The 18,574-nt window shown below is 39.9% G+C and overlaps 8 protein-coding genes across 8 annotated transcripts; 3 read left to right on the top strand and 5 right to left on the bottom strand.

The window, feature by feature from the left end:
* Positions 1-440: 440 nt before the first annotated feature.
* Positions 441-2,453, bottom strand: MAE1 (malate dehydrogenase (oxaloacetate-decarboxylating); the record flags this gene model as incomplete). Its single annotated transcript, XM_033911703.1, has 1 exon — positions 441-2,453. The coding sequence occupies one exon, from the start codon at positions 2,451-2,453 to the stop codon at positions 441-443; it is 2,013 nt and encodes a 670-aa protein (XP_033767594.1).
* A 1,041-nt stretch (positions 2,454-3,494) lies between these two features.
* Positions 3,495-4,919, top strand: TFA1 (transcription factor TFIIE subunit TFA1; the record flags this gene model as incomplete). Its single annotated transcript, XM_033911704.1, has 1 exon — positions 3,495-4,919. One exon carries the CDS (start codon positions 3,495-3,497, stop codon positions 4,917-4,919), a length of 1,425 nt encoding a protein of 474 aa, XP_033767595.1.
* Positions 4,920-5,282: 363 nt separating this feature from the next.
* Positions 5,283-6,626, top strand: TCD2 (tRNA threonylcarbamoyladenosine dehydratase; the record flags this gene model as incomplete). The annotated part of the gene is made up of 1 exon (XM_033911705.1): positions 5,283-6,626. One exon carries the CDS (start codon positions 5,283-5,285, stop codon positions 6,624-6,626), a length of 1,344 nt encoding a protein of 447 aa, XP_033767596.1.
* Positions 6,627-7,874: 1,248 nt separating this feature from the next.
* GPX1 (glutathione peroxidase GPX1) lies at positions 7,875-8,378 on the bottom strand (the record flags this gene model as incomplete). The annotated part of the gene is made up of 1 exon (XM_033911706.1): positions 7,875-8,378. The coding sequence occupies one exon, from the start codon at positions 8,376-8,378 to the stop codon at positions 7,875-7,877; it is 504 nt and encodes a 167-aa protein (XP_033767597.1).
* A 5,754-nt stretch (positions 8,379-14,132) lies between these two features.
* PAN3 (PAN-complex poly(A)-binding subunit PAN3) lies at positions 14,133-16,159 on the bottom strand (the record flags this gene model as incomplete). The annotated part of the gene is made up of 2 exons (XM_033911707.1): positions 14,133-14,145; positions 14,193-16,159. The coding sequence occupies 2 exons, from the start codon at positions 16,157-16,159 to the stop codon at positions 14,133-14,135; spliced, it is 1,980 nt and encodes a 659-aa protein (XP_033767598.1).
* A 262-nt stretch (positions 16,160-16,421) lies between these two features.
* URA6 (bifunctional uridylate/adenylate kinase) lies at positions 16,422-17,036 on the bottom strand (the record flags this gene model as incomplete). The annotated part of the gene is made up of 1 exon (XM_033911708.1): positions 16,422-17,036. The coding sequence occupies one exon, from the start codon at positions 17,034-17,036 to the stop codon at positions 16,422-16,424; it is 615 nt and encodes a 204-aa protein (XP_033767599.1).
* A 5-nt stretch (positions 17,037-17,041) lies between these two features.
* On the bottom strand, positions 17,042-17,269 carry MIN9 (Min9p; the record flags this gene model as incomplete). The annotated part of the gene is made up of 1 exon (XM_033911709.1): positions 17,042-17,269. One exon carries the CDS (start codon positions 17,267-17,269, stop codon positions 17,042-17,044), a length of 228 nt encoding a protein of 75 aa, XP_033767600.1.
* Positions 17,270-17,615: 346 nt separating this feature from the next.
* SKA1 (Ska1p) lies at positions 17,616-18,464 on the top strand (the record flags this gene model as incomplete). Its single annotated transcript, XM_033911710.1, has 1 exon — positions 17,616-18,464. The coding sequence occupies one exon, from the start codon at positions 17,616-17,618 to the stop codon at positions 18,462-18,464; it is 849 nt and encodes a 282-aa protein (XP_033767601.1).
* Between the last annotated feature and the right edge of the window lie 110 nt (positions 18,465-18,574).

The following is an 18,574-nucleotide window of genomic DNA, read 5'->3' on the forward strand; positions in this document are numbered from 1 at the left end:
AAAAGAAAGTAAGAAAGGCCTGCTGCGCCTCTCCTTTGCTGCCGCTGCAACCGCACACCACACACAGCACAAAACCCCGCGCGGCCGTCGTCAGTAACGGTTGCACCCATTCCTCCTTGGTATGTAGATCGCTAAGTACGGTAGTTACGTGCCGATTTTTTCCGTATTTGGTATCATATTTAGTTGTAATGATTACTGTTCTTGTTGTTGTTACCTGGATCAATATTGTTGGTGTTATTACTATTATTATTATTATTATTATTATTATTATTATTATTATTATTATTATTATTATTATTATTATTATTATTATTACTGTATATCAAATATTATTTTTTACACGAAGAAAAAATTTCGTACGTATGTATATATATATATATATATATATATATATTATTCTATATGGTTGTCTTGATTGTAGCCTAGCAATCACGCTCTGTCTACAATTGGTTGGTATGCACCGATGGGTCGTGTTGGACCTTGATCATAGGTCTGTACACAGGCTCCCACATTTGGGCCTTGACCCATTGTAAACATTCATCAAAGTCGCGAGGAACCTTGACGGTCTCACCGGGAGCACCACCTGGTACTTGTTCTTGCTCGATACGGGCGGTTCCCTCTTCGAGCGCTTGCAAGATCACGGCGGTGGCTAGACGCGCGGAAGTGTTGGTGATGGTGTCCAGACCGGGTAGCAACCCGGGCCTGGAGTCACCTTCTCTTAGTGGTGACAATTCGGCTAGTTGGTCCACGGCTGCGGAGATCATCTTGTCTGTGATAGTGGTGGCACGTGAGAGCACAGCACCTAAACCGATACCTGGGAAGGAGTAACAATTGTTGTTCTCCGAGATACGGTAACCGTCAACAGGTGGGAAGGGAGATCCGGTGGCCACAAGGGCGTTGTTTTTGGTCCACTTCATTAAATCGGCAGGAACGGCCTCGTGCAATCTGGTAGGATTGGACAATGGGAAAATGATTGGTCTAGGGTTGTGCTTGTGCATTTCTTCTACGACATCTTGAGTAAACGCACCTGCTTGAGTGGAGCAACCAACCAAACATGTGGGTTTGACATTCTCCACCACATCATGCAATGAGCGGGTGTTGATACCGGCCCATTCTGCGTCATTCTTAGCGTATGAGTGTTGGGCAGGGGTGGAGTTAGCCTCATACGATTGTAGAATCAACCCACGTCTGTCCATTAGGAAGATTTTCTTGTGCGCCTCTTCTTTGTCAACGCCGTGCGTGACCATATGATTCACGATTTGGTCTGCGATACCGAGACCCGCGGACCCGGCACCGTAAATAAGCACTCTAGTGTCTTTTAAGTCTCTGTTGGTGTGTTTCAAAGCAGCGATCAACGAGGCCATCACGACAGCCCCAGTGCCTTGAATGTCATCGTTGAATGATGGCAACTCGTACCTGTACTTTTCTAGCAATCTTCTTGCGTTCTTAACACCGAAATCTTCAAAATGTAGAACGGCGCTTGGATACACTTTCTTAACGGCCTTGATGAATTTCTCCAAGAACTCGTCATATTGCTTACCCCTAATTCTGGAGAACTTGTTACCCATGTACAATTCGTCACGGGCTAGCTTCTTGTTGTTAGTACCCACGTCCAAACACACGGGTAACACACGACCAGGATGGATACCACCGCACAGCGTCATCAATGCCAATTTGGAGATGGCGATACGTACACCACCAATACCTTGGTCACCAATCCCCAGAATACCTTCCGAGTCTGATACAACGATGTAGTCTACGTCTTTGTCTCCACCGTATGTAGCCAACCTACGTTCAATGGAGTCAGGTTCGGTGATGTCTAAAAATACACCTTCTGGTTTTCTGAACCTGTGAGAATAGGCGGCAATGGCATCACCTTCAGTTGGGGTGTAAATGATAGGAACTAATTCCTTGATGTGTTTCCTTATTAATGCGAAATATAAGACTTTGTTTTGTACTCTTAAAGACGTCATGAAGTCGTTCTTTGCCAAGGGCGTCTTCAGATAGCATAATTGCTTGTAACTTCTTTCCAGTTGCTCGTCCAAAGTGTTCACTTGTGGTGGCAGCAATGCTTCTAAGTTGAACGCTTCTCTTTCTTCTTGTGTGAATGCAGAACCCTTGTTAAACAAGGGAGAGTTTAGAAGCTGGAAGCTCTCCAAGGGACATTCAATGGCACCCTCTACAGTCAAACGAGTGGCATGTGGGTGAGGAGCTTCGAAGATCTTTCTAGCGCGAGATCCAACGGGTGTTTTAGTAACCTCCTCGTCGCTGTATGGCTTTTGAAAAGTATTTTCTCTAGTTGTGGTAGCTTTATGTGATCTGGTATTAGAAGAATATAAACGTGATTGCTGTTGAATAGGCCATCTTTTTAATGGCGCCGTCCTAGATGCTGCCAAGGATCTGGTTAGTTGCGACCTTGCAGCGATCGAAACGGATAGTCTGGTTCTAAGCATAACCGTAATTCTATCTTTTGCCTGGGTGTTTTATATGCAGTATACTCGTTAAAATTTGTACCTCTTAAAAGCACAAAAATTCAAAAGCTAGATGCAGTATACGAGTAAGTATACAGATACGCCTATATATATATATATATATAATATGACAATCAAGCCGGTAACGGGTACGATTTCGAAAGTCTATAGCGCTAAAGCTGTAGACCAAAGGAAGTCAAATGGAGTATACGCAGTACAGTAATAGGAAATTGCGAAAATTTTTCACCATAGAAAGGCGATGATGAGTCGAAGCCAAGGGGACTCAGTCACTCAGTCAGTTGATGCGATGCGATGTTAGCGCAAACAATAACGCGTACAATAATAAAATATCGAATGCGCCAATTCTTTTTTGATTTTTTTTTTTCTTAGATTTCTTTTTCATATATCCGATTTAAACCGCCTAGGGAAGAGTAAAGCCCCGAATTGTTCCGAATGGCGTGTGTTGTATGGGTCTTTTTTTTCGATGCTTTTCGTATAAGAAGATATGCAGTGAATATCTCTTAATCGCCTTGAACGGTGGACGAAACGCAAGAATTTAAAAAACCTTCCAATGCACGATGCAATATTCAATTTGCACATACTGAAATAAACTGGTGTCGGAAATAAATGGGAAACATTCGCGAAAATTTTCTTGCTTTTCTTTCCTCGTGAGGAGTGACTTTTGTATTTTTGGCGCATGGCCGGTATAGTCGCTAGTAACGACTCACACTGGTAAAGCGCAAAGGACGTTCAAGTGGTTAAAGACGGAAAAATCAGGAAGTGCTAATCGTACCCAAGGGCTAATTCTAGGGTTACTATTATAGTGGTGAGATGGCACATAATATTTGGGTTGTTTTTCTTTTGTTTTTGGCAGTAATCGATATTCCGTACATAGTGATTATCTATGCAGTTCTTCCCAAGATCAGGAAAAAAGTTAGTTAAGTGTAGACTTGGCAATATGATTGTTCGCCATATTGAGCCAAGATAGAAAGCTACTGGAAGCAGGTTCTGCAGAGATAGAGTATGGATAGACCTATAGATGATATTGTGAAAAATCTTTTAAAATTTGTTGTCAGGGGGTTTTATGGTGGCTCTTTTGTACTCGTACTCGATGCTATATTATTTCACTCGGTCCTAGCTGAAGATGACTTGAAACAGTTGTTGAGCATAAATAAGACAGAACTGGGGCCACTCATTGCTAGATTAAGATCAGATAGGTTAATATCCATACACAAACAAAGAGAATACCCTCCAAATTCCAAAAGTGTGGAAAGAGTTTACTACTATGTAAAATATCCTCATGCTATTGACGCAATCAAATGGAAAGTCCATCAAGTGGTACAGAGATTGAAGGATGATCTAGACAAAAACTCAGAACCAAATGGTTACATGTGTCCGATTTGTTTGACCAAGTACACTCAATTGGAGGCTGTACAATTATTGAATTTTGATAGGACTGAATTCTTATGTTCACTATGCGATGAACCGTTGGTAGAAGATGATTCTGGTAAAAAGAACAAAGAGAAGCAAGATAAACTTAATAGATTAATGGACCAGATTCAGCCAATCATCGATTCTTTGAAAAAGATTGATGATTCAAGAATTGAAGAGAATACTTTCGAAATTGCGTTGGCTCGCTTGATACCACCTCAAAATCAATCACATGCCGCGTACACTTACAATCCAAAGAAAGGCAGTACTATGTTCAGACCGGGAGATTCTGCTCCATTACCAAATCTTATGGGCACTGCTCTCGGTAACGATAGTAGTAGACGTGCCGGTGCTAACTCTCAAGCCACGTTACATATCAACATCACTACGGCAAGTGATGAAGTGGCTCAAAGGGAACTGCAAGAGAGGCAGGCTGAAGAGAAAAGAAAACAAAACGCCGTCCCTGAATGGCATAAACAGAGTACCATTGGTAAGACTGCTCTTGGTAGACTGGATAATGAAGAGGAGTTCGATCCTGCAGTTACTGCATCCACCTTGGATTCCATAAATGCTGATAATGAACCTACACAGGAAACGCCTTATCAGAACAATAGAACTCTAACCGAGCAAGAAATGGAAGAAAGAGAGAATGAAAAGACATTGAATGATTACTACGCTGCTTTAGCCAAAAAGCAAGCAAAGCTGAACAAAGAAGAGGAAGAGGAAGAGGAAGAGGAAGAGGACGAGGATGAGGACGAGGAAGAGATGGAAGATGTTATAGATGATAATGGTGAAGCTGCTGTAGAAAATACATTGGAAGACGAATTTGAAGATGTAACAGATGCAGCCGACGCGGCAAAGACAGAAACAAACATATCTAGTGATGTAAAACAAGAATCGATTGATTATAAGACTGAAGAAACGATAAATACTAATGCCAGGGCTTCAGATTCGAAAGCAAATGGTGATGATGATGATGACGATGATGAAATGGACATTGAATTTGAGGACGTTTAATATGGTTATTTTTTCTAAATCCCATCGGATGATTCATTTACATGTTGCACATAGAACATGACCTTTTCCCTTTTTTTATTTTCTTCTCTATTGTATCAAACTTCTCTTGAACTCTGAAAATGGAAAAAAAAAGACCTGAAAAAAATGACATGAAAAAAAATTCAGAAAAAGAAAGTGAAACTAGTAGACATGTCGCATCTCTATAATAATAACAAAAAACAAAACACATTACTAGTAAATATATTGAAGTATAAAAAATATTTTTTGAGCATATTTAGTTTACATATATTCAATTAAAGAACCTCAACTTATAGAAGGTTCAAAAAGACGGCTTTATCATTTGATTAAGATACAGGAATAATAATGACAGAGAAGGATACGTGGAAGCTAATAACTGCCACTGCACTCTTCACTGTAGCAGTGACGACGATTGCAGATTGTGCTTGGACTAGTTGGCAAACACAAGGGAAGGCAATTGCGCAACAAAAAAACAAGAATAAAGGCGGTCAAACGAAACCCGACATGGGTAAATATCATCAGTATGACGAACAATTTATTCGCCAATCTTTGAGAAACAATGTTGACTTTCTTGGCGAAGATACGATCGAAAAACTATCCAATCAATTTGTTGTCGTAGTGGGAGCAGGTGGAGTTGGTTCTTGGGTGGTCAACTCTTTGGTACGTTCGGGATGCCGAAAGATCAGAGTCGTCGATTTTGATCAAGTTTCTCTAAGTTCACTAAATAGACACAGTTGTGCTATACTAAACGATGTTGGTACCCCAAAAGTGGAATGTCTACGAAGGCATATGCGAGAAATTGCACCATGGTGTGACATTGATCCGATTAATGAATTATGGACCCTAGAGAATGGCGAAAGATTGACCCTTGGAAATGGAATACCTGACTTTATCGTCGACTGTATTGATAATATTGATACGAAGGTCGACTTACTCGAGTTTGCCTACAATCATGGCATCAAAGTGATCTCTTCCATGGGTGCTTCCGCAAAAAGTGACCCTACAAAACTTAATGTGGGGGACTTGGCCACTACAGAGGAAGATCCTCTTGCAAGGGTAGTAAGAAGGAAACTGAAGAAAAGAGGTATCTTATCTGGTATTCCTGTAGTATTTAGTGCCGAAAAACCAGATCCGAAGAAGGCTAAATTATTGCCCTTACCAGATGAAGAATATGAAAGAGGGAAGGTTGACGAACTGAGCGCCCTAAAGGATTTCCGTGTAAGAATCCTACCTGTTTTAGGTACTATGCCAAGTTTGTTCGGATTGACCATCACTACATGGATTTTATCCAATATATCCGACAAACCTTTAGAACCTGTTGAGGGTAAAAATAGAATTAAAGTATACGATGGTATATACCAATCATTAGCCGGTCAAATGAGCAGAGTCGGTATACCAAGCCAACGAATTCCATTGGCTTTGAAGGATGTTAGTTACCTCGTCGAAGAGGTGTTCAAGGGTAAATCTCCAATCAGCGGTATTTCTACTAGACTAACGTTAACTAAATGGGATCCCTCCAAGCCTATTTCTTTGCAAAACGTTGTGGTATTAACAAAAAGCGAACAAAAAGTACATGAAGACCGTGTTTTGAATGGTAATGAAAGTCTACAAGATGTTTATGGTGTCAAAGTTCTAGAACTGGTCTCACAAAGATTCAAAGAAGAAGCTTACTACTCTCAATTCAGATGATCTTGTTTCTTTTCAATATAATGCATTTTTTGTCCATAGGATTACGTACTTATTTAGGAGACTTTTAAGTTTATATGATACAGGGAAGTATTATTTATGCTTCTTCCTTCTTTATCCTTCTATTTGTTTATGTTTCTTTGAAAAATTACTCTATATGACTTTTTTAAACAAGCAAATTGTTCCTTCTCCGAAAATAAATGAAAGGGAAGCACGACTAAGCGGTAAAAAGTCTAGCTATCCATTTGGTTGAATTCATATCAGAGATGGCTACTATGGATCCAAAATTTTCTTAATGTGAATATTCTCAGATTTCATGAAAGGTGCAATCTTCCTATATACCCAAGTCGTCTAATTCGTGTTATTACGAATACTTTTAATCATATGATTAAAAAAATATAATCATGTCACTTTTCGACGTACAGTTAAATATGAATGAGGGATGTTGCTTAATCGACTCTAATAAATATTCGATGACTTTTTATCTTATGAAGTTCCGTTGCTTCTGTTTAGTCTGAATGTAAATAAAAACCGGCGAAAATTGACGATACGACATGCAATCAACCAAAAATCAACAATCCAAAAACCATTGCTCGTAATTGCTTTTGGGTTTCTGAACCCTGGTATATTTGAAACATTTTATCATTGGATGAATTTGCTTCTCCTCTTTCACAGACATCACTTATAAGTTAGTCAAACGTCGTGTACCTCTTTAAGCTCTGAGAAAACTTCTTGACCACATTAGTAGTCAGTGACACTCTAAACATATAAAACTACCAAATCAATACTGGAATTTTTTAAAATTAAGCCGCTGAAACGGCGTACTTGGAACAATACCAACAAATCTACCATATTAAACATCGTTTCCTCATCTTCACGATATACGTTACACTCCTCATCATAAACTTCATTATAGTTAATTCAATTATGACTATGTATGAAATTTTGTAGCGCCCCTGTTTCTTTGGGGATCCTACAAATCAATCAACCAGCTCGTAATTGTGTGAGAACCGATTGCTGATTCTGCGCATTTATGCATAATTATTGTCCTCCAGTAGTTGCCTTGGTTTGGTTATGCAGGAATTTTCAGTAGTCATTTTTTTAAGCAACAAATGACTTAAACCTACACATGTTTCTTAGACAAAGTACATACGCAAATAAGATAGCAGACAAAGCATTAATATAATAACAAGTCCTTGTTATTCTTATTTTTATCGTCCTTTTTCTGTTTTCCGCTCGGGTGACGACAGTTCAAATCTCTTCCTTTGGCGGTTGATTCAGTAATTCTTCAATTATTTGAGAGAGTCCTAACGGCCTAGTCATGCATGAGAATCTTTTAACCACCTTCCCATTTCGGTCTATCAAAAACTTTTCAAAATTCCACTTTATCATTTTTATTCCAGATTTCCCGCTCACTGAGTTTTTTAAGAACTTGTAGACAGGATCTTGCTTTTGCCCATTACAACGGATCTTATGTAGGATAGGGAAGGTCACACCGAATTTATTCTGACAAAACTTATTGATCTCCTCATCCTTCTCAAACTCTTGATTTCCAAATTGACCGCAAGGAAAGGCCACGATCATCAGACCATGTGATTTGTATTTTTCGTACAAGTACTCTAATTCCTTATATTGTGGTGTGAATGCACCATGAGATGCTACATTAACTATCAGTACCACTTTGTTACGCAAGGAGCTAAAGGGGAATGGATTTCCATCTTCATCTATGGGCGCAAAAGAATAAAATTCTTGCATCGAAACTTATATAGTGTTCCTTGGTTGATGTTCCTTGTGCCGAATTACGATTAGAGAAACTCGCTGTGCACAATACCACCTACATGACTAAATTCTGTCTGTACACTACTTACTGTATTATATAATCACTGTAGATGTGTTAACTGTAAGCACTCTCTGTAGCAAAGGTGAGTCCGGATTTAAGCACTTATGGACGTGGCAAACGAGGGATGACTCGCTTACCCTATAAAAATAGGGAACAGAAGGGGAAAAGGAACTACGGAGAAGTTCCACATGAAGACGGTAGTGGGGAATGTCGAGGGGGATACTGTCGTATGTTGAATGTGATAACCCAAAAGCATGATATGGGTAATGTTTCAGTACTGTTTCAGAATTGTTTCAGTAATGTTTTAGACAAGGAAAACATAGAGCAGCAAACCTCCGATCCGACAGTACTTAAGAAACCATAGTTTCTGTGTACAAGAGTAGTACCTATGTAATTCTTACATTTACATAACATATAGAAAGGTCCAATAAACTTACAACATTATGACATATAAGCTAGATCGTAATTCACTACGTCAACAGGTTATGAGCCCTGAGAGCAATGCTTCAGAGACCATAATTAATCTATCTAATCCCAACAATTATAAACAGTGGCTGTACGGTATCGAGACCGCTGCTGAATATGCTAACGAATATATGAACGAATTCGTTCATACCGGAGATATCCAATCAATGAAAAGGGATTACAATCTCAGCGCGAATGATGAAAGCTTTGTCAAAACCGTATTTAACAGTTTCCTGGTAAAGCTCTACAAGAAAACTATCGTGGGTGAAGCTGCATGTGAAATGAACTGGATATGTGATGATTCACTTGGAAGGGTCTCTGCTTATGATATTTTCTCGCACTTCGAAGAAAACTATAATGAAGTCACTATTGGATCCAGGCTTACTCTTATAGAGGACTTACCAAATATATCCTCCAAGCCTGTAGATGAAATCGCTTCCTTTTTGAAAACCCTATTCACAATGCTTGAAGACAATAGCGAAGAACAGGACAAAAAGAAAAGACGCGATACCAATATCGCGTTGCTATTAATGACCTTCTTACCCGAGTTAAAGGAATCATTCCACGAGAAATTCGGTGACTCTAAAGCTCTTCAGCTGTCACAAGTCATTAGATTCTGTAAATTAAAGGCGTCATCGAATTCATTATCTTCAGTCTCAGATGCATTGGTTGCACAAGACAGAAGAAGCTATCAAAAGAAAGGAAATAAGGGATGTATGATTTGTGGGGCTGATCATCGCTTAAGCAACTGTTCTCTGCTTAAAAGAAGAATACCAGAAGCCAGAATCTTTAAATTATATCCTAATGACAAGACGAATAGATCTTCATCTGCTAGTGTTGCGATTCCTGACTATGAAACGCAAGGCCAAACAGCAGGACAGATAACACCAAAGTCCTGGCTCTGTATGTTATCTTCGACCGTCCCAGCTACCAAATCCTCAGATTGGATTTTTGACACAGGATGTACTTCACACATGTGCCACGACCGTTCTATGTTCTCATCATTTACTAGATCCTCTAAGAAAGACTTTGTCAGAGGAGTCGGCGGTTCCATACCCATCATGGGCTCCGGGACTGTAAACATCGGCACTGTTCAATTAAATGACGTATCCTACGTCCCTGATTTACCAGTCAACCTAATATCCATTTGGAAACTATGTGCTAAATCCAACTCTTCTGTTACGTTCACAAAAGAGGGTGTCACTGTGAAATCACCTGATGACGTGATTTCTACGGCTGGGAAGTTAAACAATTATCTGTACATTTTCGATGATCTTACGCCCGTAACTACCTTCTCTTCGCAAAATTACTTCTGCTCTAAAACATTGGATTCATCTAAAATGATAACTTCCGCAGCGTTTCATACCGTTGCAGATAAAATGTTGTCGCAACACATTTCTCCCACTGCTCTCCCGGTAAAATGGCATGCTCGTATGGGCCATCCCGGAGCAGATATTTACAATTCCTTGGCTAGAACTCTGCGTTTTCCAAAATTTAAGACGGCTGAATACACTATTTGTCCTACCTGCTCACTAGCAAAAGGAATCATCAAAAAGGGTAAAGTCTCGCTCAAAAAATATACCCAACCTCTTCAAATGGTACAGGCTGATCTCTGTGGTGGGTTTCGCTACCAAGAGTTTCAGTCAAATAAATATTTTCTTACTATCCGTGATGCCTATAGTCGCTACTACTCTGTAATACATTTAAAATCCAAAGCAGACGCTCCGATAAAATTCATGGAATGGATCAACGAAACCGAACAATACTTTAGCTCCCGGGGTGGATTCAAAGTCGGATCTGTTCGTACAGACAATGGTACAGAATTCGTAAATAAAAATCTTCATGCGTTTTTTAAATCTAAAGGAATAGAGCATCAGTTAACTATTCCATATCATAGTTATCAAAATGGTGCTGTTGAACGTGCACATCGTACCATCGAAGAACGCACTCGTTGTCTCCTTATCGGGGGGCGTGTTCCTCCGTCCTTGTGGTCTGAAGCTGTTTCTTGCGCAGTCTATTTAATCAATAGGTCCCCTGTAGTGTCCAAAAATAACAGTATCCCATACTGCCGGTGGTTCAACATCCCCGCAAAAGATTTCGGTATCGCACATCTTCGAATTTTTGGATGTACAGCATACGCAACCTTACAACCTAGTCTTCGAGACGGCAAACTTGCCCCAACTGTCATATCTGGTGTTATGGTTGGCTATGACTCTAACCATCGAGGATACAGGATTTATCATCCCGAAACTGGCCGCATCTTTGTGAGCAGTCAAGTTCGATTTGACGAACACATGTTTCCTCTTGCTGATACAGAGGCAGTTCACGTCTCTCACGACTTTGCCACTTCCGCTATTGGGGGGGTGTCCAAATATCCTGAAACAGGGTCAACCGTCTCTGCTCCAAAGAACGACGGATCTGACTTGGCAAATTTGCCAATAACTGTTCCCAAAAATGTAAATCAACCAGCACATAAACCTAATACCAGTAACATCTCTTCCTCTGATGATGATGAGGATATTTCAATGGAAATCGAAATGGAAAAACCTATCCCTGAGTGTAACCAAGACAACTTACCAAACTCCGGATGTCCACCAACAAGGATACAACATTCTAACTTTGAATCCTTACCAACCGTGTCTACCGAAGACGAAACTAATTCTTCTATGGAGAAAACTCCTGAAAGAGTTCCAGCGGCACTAACTTATCGAGAAATTCCAAAATCATCCGATTCAGAATATATTCCGACATGCCGAAATAGAACTAGACGTGTTAAAAGAACTAATAAGAAACCAACGCGATCCCGCGAAATAGAAATATATGATATATCACGTCCAAACGTAATATCGAGTGACAACTTACCTGAAGTTAGAAGTGCCAAGCAAAGAAAGACGGTGTCCAATACAAATGATACTGTAGCAAGGACAAATAGACTTCCAACCGTGCTACGAACTCTAGACTCAAACAACATTGACACGCTGCATGTTGCCAGTACTGGTGAAGAAGTGTCCATCGAAAGACTTTCAAGCATGGCTCTTCAGGAAGCGAAGAACAATTCCGCCAGAACTAATCAAGCTAATTCTCTTACTGATTGGTTTCCAGTAGGCGCAATGCCGATACCTGACCAGAGGTATCTATCCGTTCACGATGGAACATATATCAGCGACTCACAAGATGTGGGTGATACTGACCTCACTCCTGCTGTAACCAGGCTAGTTACTGAAGAGAATTCAATCGAATCTCCTCCATCGTTGGATTCATCGCCTCCAAATACCTCATTTAACGCGGCTCTAACTGCTATTATCCATAGCACAAAAAAAGGAAACCCGAAAACCTATGCCCAAGCAATGGGAAGGCCTGACTTTCAAGAATGGCACAACGCATGCCTCAAGGAACTTTCCGCGTTCAAAGATCACAATACGTACAAATTGGTGTCTCTTCCAAAGCAAAGAAGAGCTCTTGGATCGCGCTGGGTATTCACAATAAAAGACTCCGGGACGTACAAAGCTCGCCTTGTCGCCCAAGGACATACTCAAAAGGCTGGTATTGACTATCAAGAAACTTTTGCACCAGTCATTCGATATGACTCTGTTAGATTATTTCTGGCCCTTGCTAGCTGCCTCAAACTAATAGTATATCAGATGGACGTTGACACCGCGTTTCTAAACTCAAAAATGAATGAGCCGGTATACGTAAAACAACCACCCGGATTTATTAATGAAAGTAATCCCGACTATGTATGGGAACTATACGGCGGTATGTATGGACTCAAGCAAGCCCCATTACTATGGAACGAACATATCAACAATACTCTTCAAAAGATTGGTTTTCGTCGACATGAAGGCGAACATGGCTTATACTTTCGTTCCACATCTGATGGTCCCATCTACATTGCCCTATACGTAGACGACTTACTTGTTGCTGCTCCCTCTCCGAAAATATATGACAGGGTTAAGCAGAAACTAACGAAGTTATACTCAATGAAGGATCTAGGTAAAGTTGACAAATTCCTCGGTCTTAACATTAATCAATTTTCAAATGGAGACATCACTCTCTCACTTCAAGACTATATTGCTAAAGCTGCATCTGAAAGCGAAATAAACATATGTAAGCCTACACAGACTCCGCTCTGTGACTCAAAGCCTCTTTTCGAAACAACTTCCCCGCACCTAAAGGACATCACTCCTTATCAGAGCATAGTTGGACAGCTTCTCTTTTGTGCAAATACTGGTCGTCCTGACATATCTTATCCGGTCTCACTACTCTCCAGGTTTCTTCGCGAACCTCGCGCAATCCATTTGGAGTCTGCTCGACGAGTTCTACGGTACCTATATACCACCAGAAGTATGTGTCTCAAGTATCGTTCTGGATCTCTGTTGGCACTAACTGTATATTGTGATGCATCTCATGGAGCAATTCACGATCTCCCACACTCTACTGGGGGGTACGTGACTCTACTTGCTGGTGCTCCAGTTACGTGGTCATCAAAGAAACTCAAGGGTGTGATTCCTGTATCATCTACTGAGGCAGAATACATTACTGCAAGTGAAACTGTCATGGAGATAGAATGGATTCAAAACTTGTTTGAACACTTAGGCCAGCCACTTATCTCATCAACATTATACGTAGATAATGAACCTGCTATAAAACTATCTAAACATCCTGTATTTCACACGAGAACAAAACACATTGCCTTGAGATATCACAAGCTAAGAAGTGCAGTGGCAGCAGGCATAATTACCATAGAGCATGTTATTACAAAGAGACAAGTTGCTGACATATTTACAAAAATCCTTCCAGCAGAATCATTCAAAGCACATAGGGCTGTCATGGTGAGGGAACCAGAAACTGCAAAATAACCACTCTCATGCGTATTCAGTTATGGGGGGATGTTGAATGTGATAACCCAAAAGCATGATATGGGTAATGTTTCAGTACTGTTTCAGAATTGTTTCAGTAATGTTTTAGACAAGGAAAACATAGAGCAGCAAACCTCCGATCCGACAGTACTTAAGAAACCATAGTTTCTGTGTACAAGAGTAGTACCTATGTAATTCTTACATTTACATAACATATAGAAAGGTCCAATAAACTTACAACATTATGACATATAAGCTAGATCGTAATTCACTACGTCAACATCGTACACTTAAAATATATGTATGTATCTGCACTATTTAGTCTTGTTTTATTGGGTGATGGATCTAAAGGTGGATTCTATTAAGTCCTTCAACTCCTTATAGGATATAATGATACAGTTTAACTCGTCAGGCGTTACCAACATTAATTTTTCTTGAATACCGGCATCTAATTTGTTCAAACACCTTAATACATGAGTTAAGTCCATTATTGGTTTCCCATTTGAATCGACTTGATGGAATACGTAGTCATAGAATAGTATAATAGGAAATTTGGTGCCAGATTCAGACCAATTTATGTCTATTCTCGATTCGATTCTACCAAATATGCAATTTAGCTTATTGATCAGTCTAAATAATCTGCCATTTTCTAGCTCTCTTGATAGGACGGACTCCATGTATTCTGTATAGGTTTGTGACGACTCCAAGACCATGAACATTTTGTCATAAAAGTGACTAGCAAGGTCATGAACGTTCTTTTTTGAATCGCCACTGTCTGACAGTAGATACTTGAGTACATCCTTGAACTTATCATCGATCTGTCTCATGTCATCAATTAATTGAGGGGATATTTCATCCAGTCGGTGTTCTCTAGGGGTAGTATTGTTGTTAGAGTTTTCAATATTAATTGATAGGTCAAATAATAGCTGTCCTAGATATTTGTAGTCCAGCTGTTGTTGTCTCTCTATGGTACTCCCGCTAGAAGACACCACCGCATCAGTATCGTCATTGAACAAAAGATCAATAAAGTTGCAATGCGATAATTTAATTCTACCTGGGTCCCCAGTAATTAAGACCTTCCTCCAGTTTAAGGTATCGCCAATGCTTAAGTTTTGTGAATGGATAGAATTTATCACATTAGTGAGTTGAACTAAATATATCCATAGATAATTATTGGTTATTGGAAATTTAGGGAAATTAACAAAATGATAATCGTACAAAGATAGCGAGTTTGGGTAGTAATCGAAGATTAAACAAATAGAGAGATCACCAAATTTGGTAGTTTGAAAAATGTCCCTAAACTTTATCAAATTTGTACAATTAACCTTTGACCATATCTGATATATTTTGGATATTTTGTTTGGATTCATTGACTTATCGATATTAGGAAGTCTTTTCAAAACATACGCCTTACCATCATAGTTAGAAAAAACTTTGAACAGGGTAGTTTTGTTTAAAAAGTCGTTATTATTGAAGTTCAGTGGAACCAAATTAAAATAATCTTGCACAATGCTTGGTATAACTTTACCTGAAGGGGGGAAAACCTGCAAAATTGATAAGTTTTTCTTGGTCAAATCTTCTCTAATATTGTTAGGAATGAAAAGCTGATCCGCGGACCTTTCATTAGGTTTTAATAATGATTTCAATGATGATGGCTGTTCAGGGGCATACAGATGGTACTGTAGAAGGCTGTGAGGAGGCGGATAAATTCTCGGGTACTTAAGAGTGTTACTATCTATGGGCGGTGGTTGCATAGGAGGTGGCACGTTATTAGCAATACTCATATTGTTACTATTATCATCATTGGCGCTCACATTAATGCCGCCGGAATTCGTAATGGACGGAAATGGGAAAGAAGAATGTGCATTTGTATTAGTATGAATTGAAGAAGTTGAAGAGGGAGTGAAAATGGGCGCATTGAAGGGGTCGTAATTGGAACTTGAAGCGGTAGTAGGTATTGATATGCTTATATTACTACTGTTGTTATTATTGTTCAACAACGAGCCATTAACCACCGGATTCGTCATCGGATTGACTGTGGAAGTAGTGACGGAAGTGGCTGCCATAGTGATGCTGCCAGTAGTATTCGTAGCAGCAGAGGTGGTGTTAGTCGCAGTGGCTAGGGAGTCACCACCGACTGTCATTGGGGTGAAACTTGCGGATACTTTAGCATTGAACTTGGGAACTGATGCCATGGTTGGAGTTGTAGCCTCGCCTGCATCTATTAGAGGAGAGACGTCATTTATGGTAGTAACGGTAGCGTTATCACTATGCTTAAAAGGGCAACCTTCTTTCTCCTTCTTGCAGTAACCATAAATAGTGATATTTCTGCACGGAATGTCCTTCGCCCAATCAGGATTGATTTTGTCCATGGCGTAAGATACGTCTGACCAGTCTTCAAGGCTTAACTCTGCTAAAACAGTGTTCCCGCTATTGTTATTATTGCTCTTTTAATTCATAAACCAAATAATTTAGTAGTTTAATTTAGGGTTACCCTAACAAAATGCAATATGTAGGGAAGGGCATATAATCGCCTTAATATATATACGTGTATATATTCTTATATATATATATATATATATATATAAATATCGCCGCAACTTATAGCGTGAACTATATAAAATGCGTATTAGTCTATAATCTATCGCGGATAGCGTCTTGAACGTCTTTGTACACGTCTTCCACAGATTTGTCGCAGCGGACACGGACGACTTTAGATTTGGTTTCAAAGTACTCGATAACAGGCATGCTTGTATCCTTGAAAGTATTGAATCTCTTCTTAATGGACTCGATATTGTCATCGCTTCTACCACTAGTCTTGCCACGCTCCAATAGTCTCTGCAACATGATGTCTTCGGGGCAGTCGAAGAACAGGATGAATTTGCTTTCGACAATGTCCCTTTCAAAGGAAATGGCTTGATCCATTTTCCTAGGGAATCCGTCAATTAAAAATTTACGCTTGTTGGCCTTGACGTTCTCTGAGATAGCATTGCGCAATAGTGCCAAAGTGATCTCTTGAGGAACAATCAGGCCTTCCTTGATGCAGTTCCTGATCAATTCTCCGTATTGGGAGCCGGCTCTGTTCTGTTCAGCACGTAGAAGATCTCCAGCCGACAAATGGACAAAGGAATAGTCCTTAACTAGTCTTTCACACTGGGTACCTTTGCCTGCACCAGGCCCTCCTAGAACGAAGATTACGGAGACTTGGTCCGGCGAGAAAGCTGGCTGTGATGAAGTAGTAGCTGTCATTTGTCTTATTCAAGAAATTCAACTGGTTTGTTCTTTTGATAATTTACCGAAATCACTGATGTCACGAGTGCTAAAGTTCCTACGAGTACCAACAGTTTGCCCTTATGTTTGCCCTTGTTTTGACTATTGCTAGTGCGCAGTTCGTTTACGTTAGTCTTCGGAGGAGCTAAATTATGGAAGGTTGGTCTTTTCGAAGAGTAAAATCTCAATATAAACCTATAGCGTGGATTCATAATACAATTAAACTAACATAAAAAAGGAAGAGCGTGTGTATGACTAAAGTCAAAGACAGGAACGCATCGCTTAAAAGATCACTATAACTGCTTGAAGAGTTTCGTTAACGTGATGAAAAAGAAAAGAAAAAGAAAAAATGGTAAAAAAACCTAGGGCTGGAAGTATAATTGAATAGGTGTTCAATAGAGATACATTTATAATCTTTAGGTCTGAAAGTGCTCGATTTAGGGTATATGGCGGGTTTTAAGCTGGCATAATGCCGCATTAATAAAGTGTTCATTACATGAGAATCTGTATTCAGTGCAAGAATAGCGCCCTAATCCCAGCCAAGGATAGCGTGCAGGCATGAATAAAGAAGAGTTATTGGGATTCCTACTAGATGACAGTGGTGACGGCCAAAAAAAATGCGTTGCGGATGAGCAGGCCTACTCTAATTGGTTAAAGAACGATAATGAGGAACATGTGGCCCATGAGGAAAGCCCTTCACAAATTACTGTAGCTGGGGCTGTAGCTGGGGCCGTAGCCGCATCGAATAAGAAGAAGCAGACAGAAGCCGCACAAGAGGATGTGGAAGAGCTATTAAACGGCTTAGAAGGGATTATTGGAGGCGCGGACGCCCGTAGTTTTAAGCCTAAGTCAAAGAGCAAAACCAAAAAGACTAGATCGAAACCAAGGGAGGAAAACGTAAGTACGGAAGAACATGAAGAACATATTATAGTGCTCGAGGTGGAAGATGTTAGCAATGTGAGTGCCCACGACAATGTCAATGGAGCAAGTCCGTCGCCAAATCTGGACTGTTCGAAGAAGAAAGAGAAGCGAAGGAAAAACGCCAAGGAGCTGTCAAATGATGAGCTAAAAGACAAATTAGAAATTACCACTCGCAAATCACGTCTTGAATCCAAAGACTTGAAGAAGAAAGTTCATAGGCTCGAAAAAAGGAACGTTGAACTTGAACAACGCCTGGAAGAGTTGAAGATCGAGAATCAGACCTTGATAGAGATTAACAATAGACTTTCGAAGAATGCGAATGAGGACGAAGATATTACGAAGAGCCCGAGGAATAAGGAAAAGGACCGAAAGCGGAGAGAAAGAAGAACGGCAAGGAGAAAAGAGGAAAGAAAGCAGGAAAAAAAGAAGGTGCCGCAGTCTTTCCCTTCATCAACCGATATGAATGGACAACCTATAGAATTTTGAGTGTATTCTGGTGACATGAGTAGTCGAATTAATGAACTATAAACACATAGTTTTTTGTGTAGTCGCCTTTAAAATTAAACCTCTTTTCTTTTATTCTTATTTTTTTAATG

Source organism: Saccharomyces paradoxus, chromosome XI (assembly GCF_002079055.1).
Source record: "Saccharomyces paradoxus chromosome XI, complete sequence".
NCBI classification, from domain to species: domain Eukaryota; kingdom Fungi; phylum Ascomycota; class Saccharomycetes; order Saccharomycetales; family Saccharomycetaceae; genus Saccharomyces; species Saccharomyces paradoxus.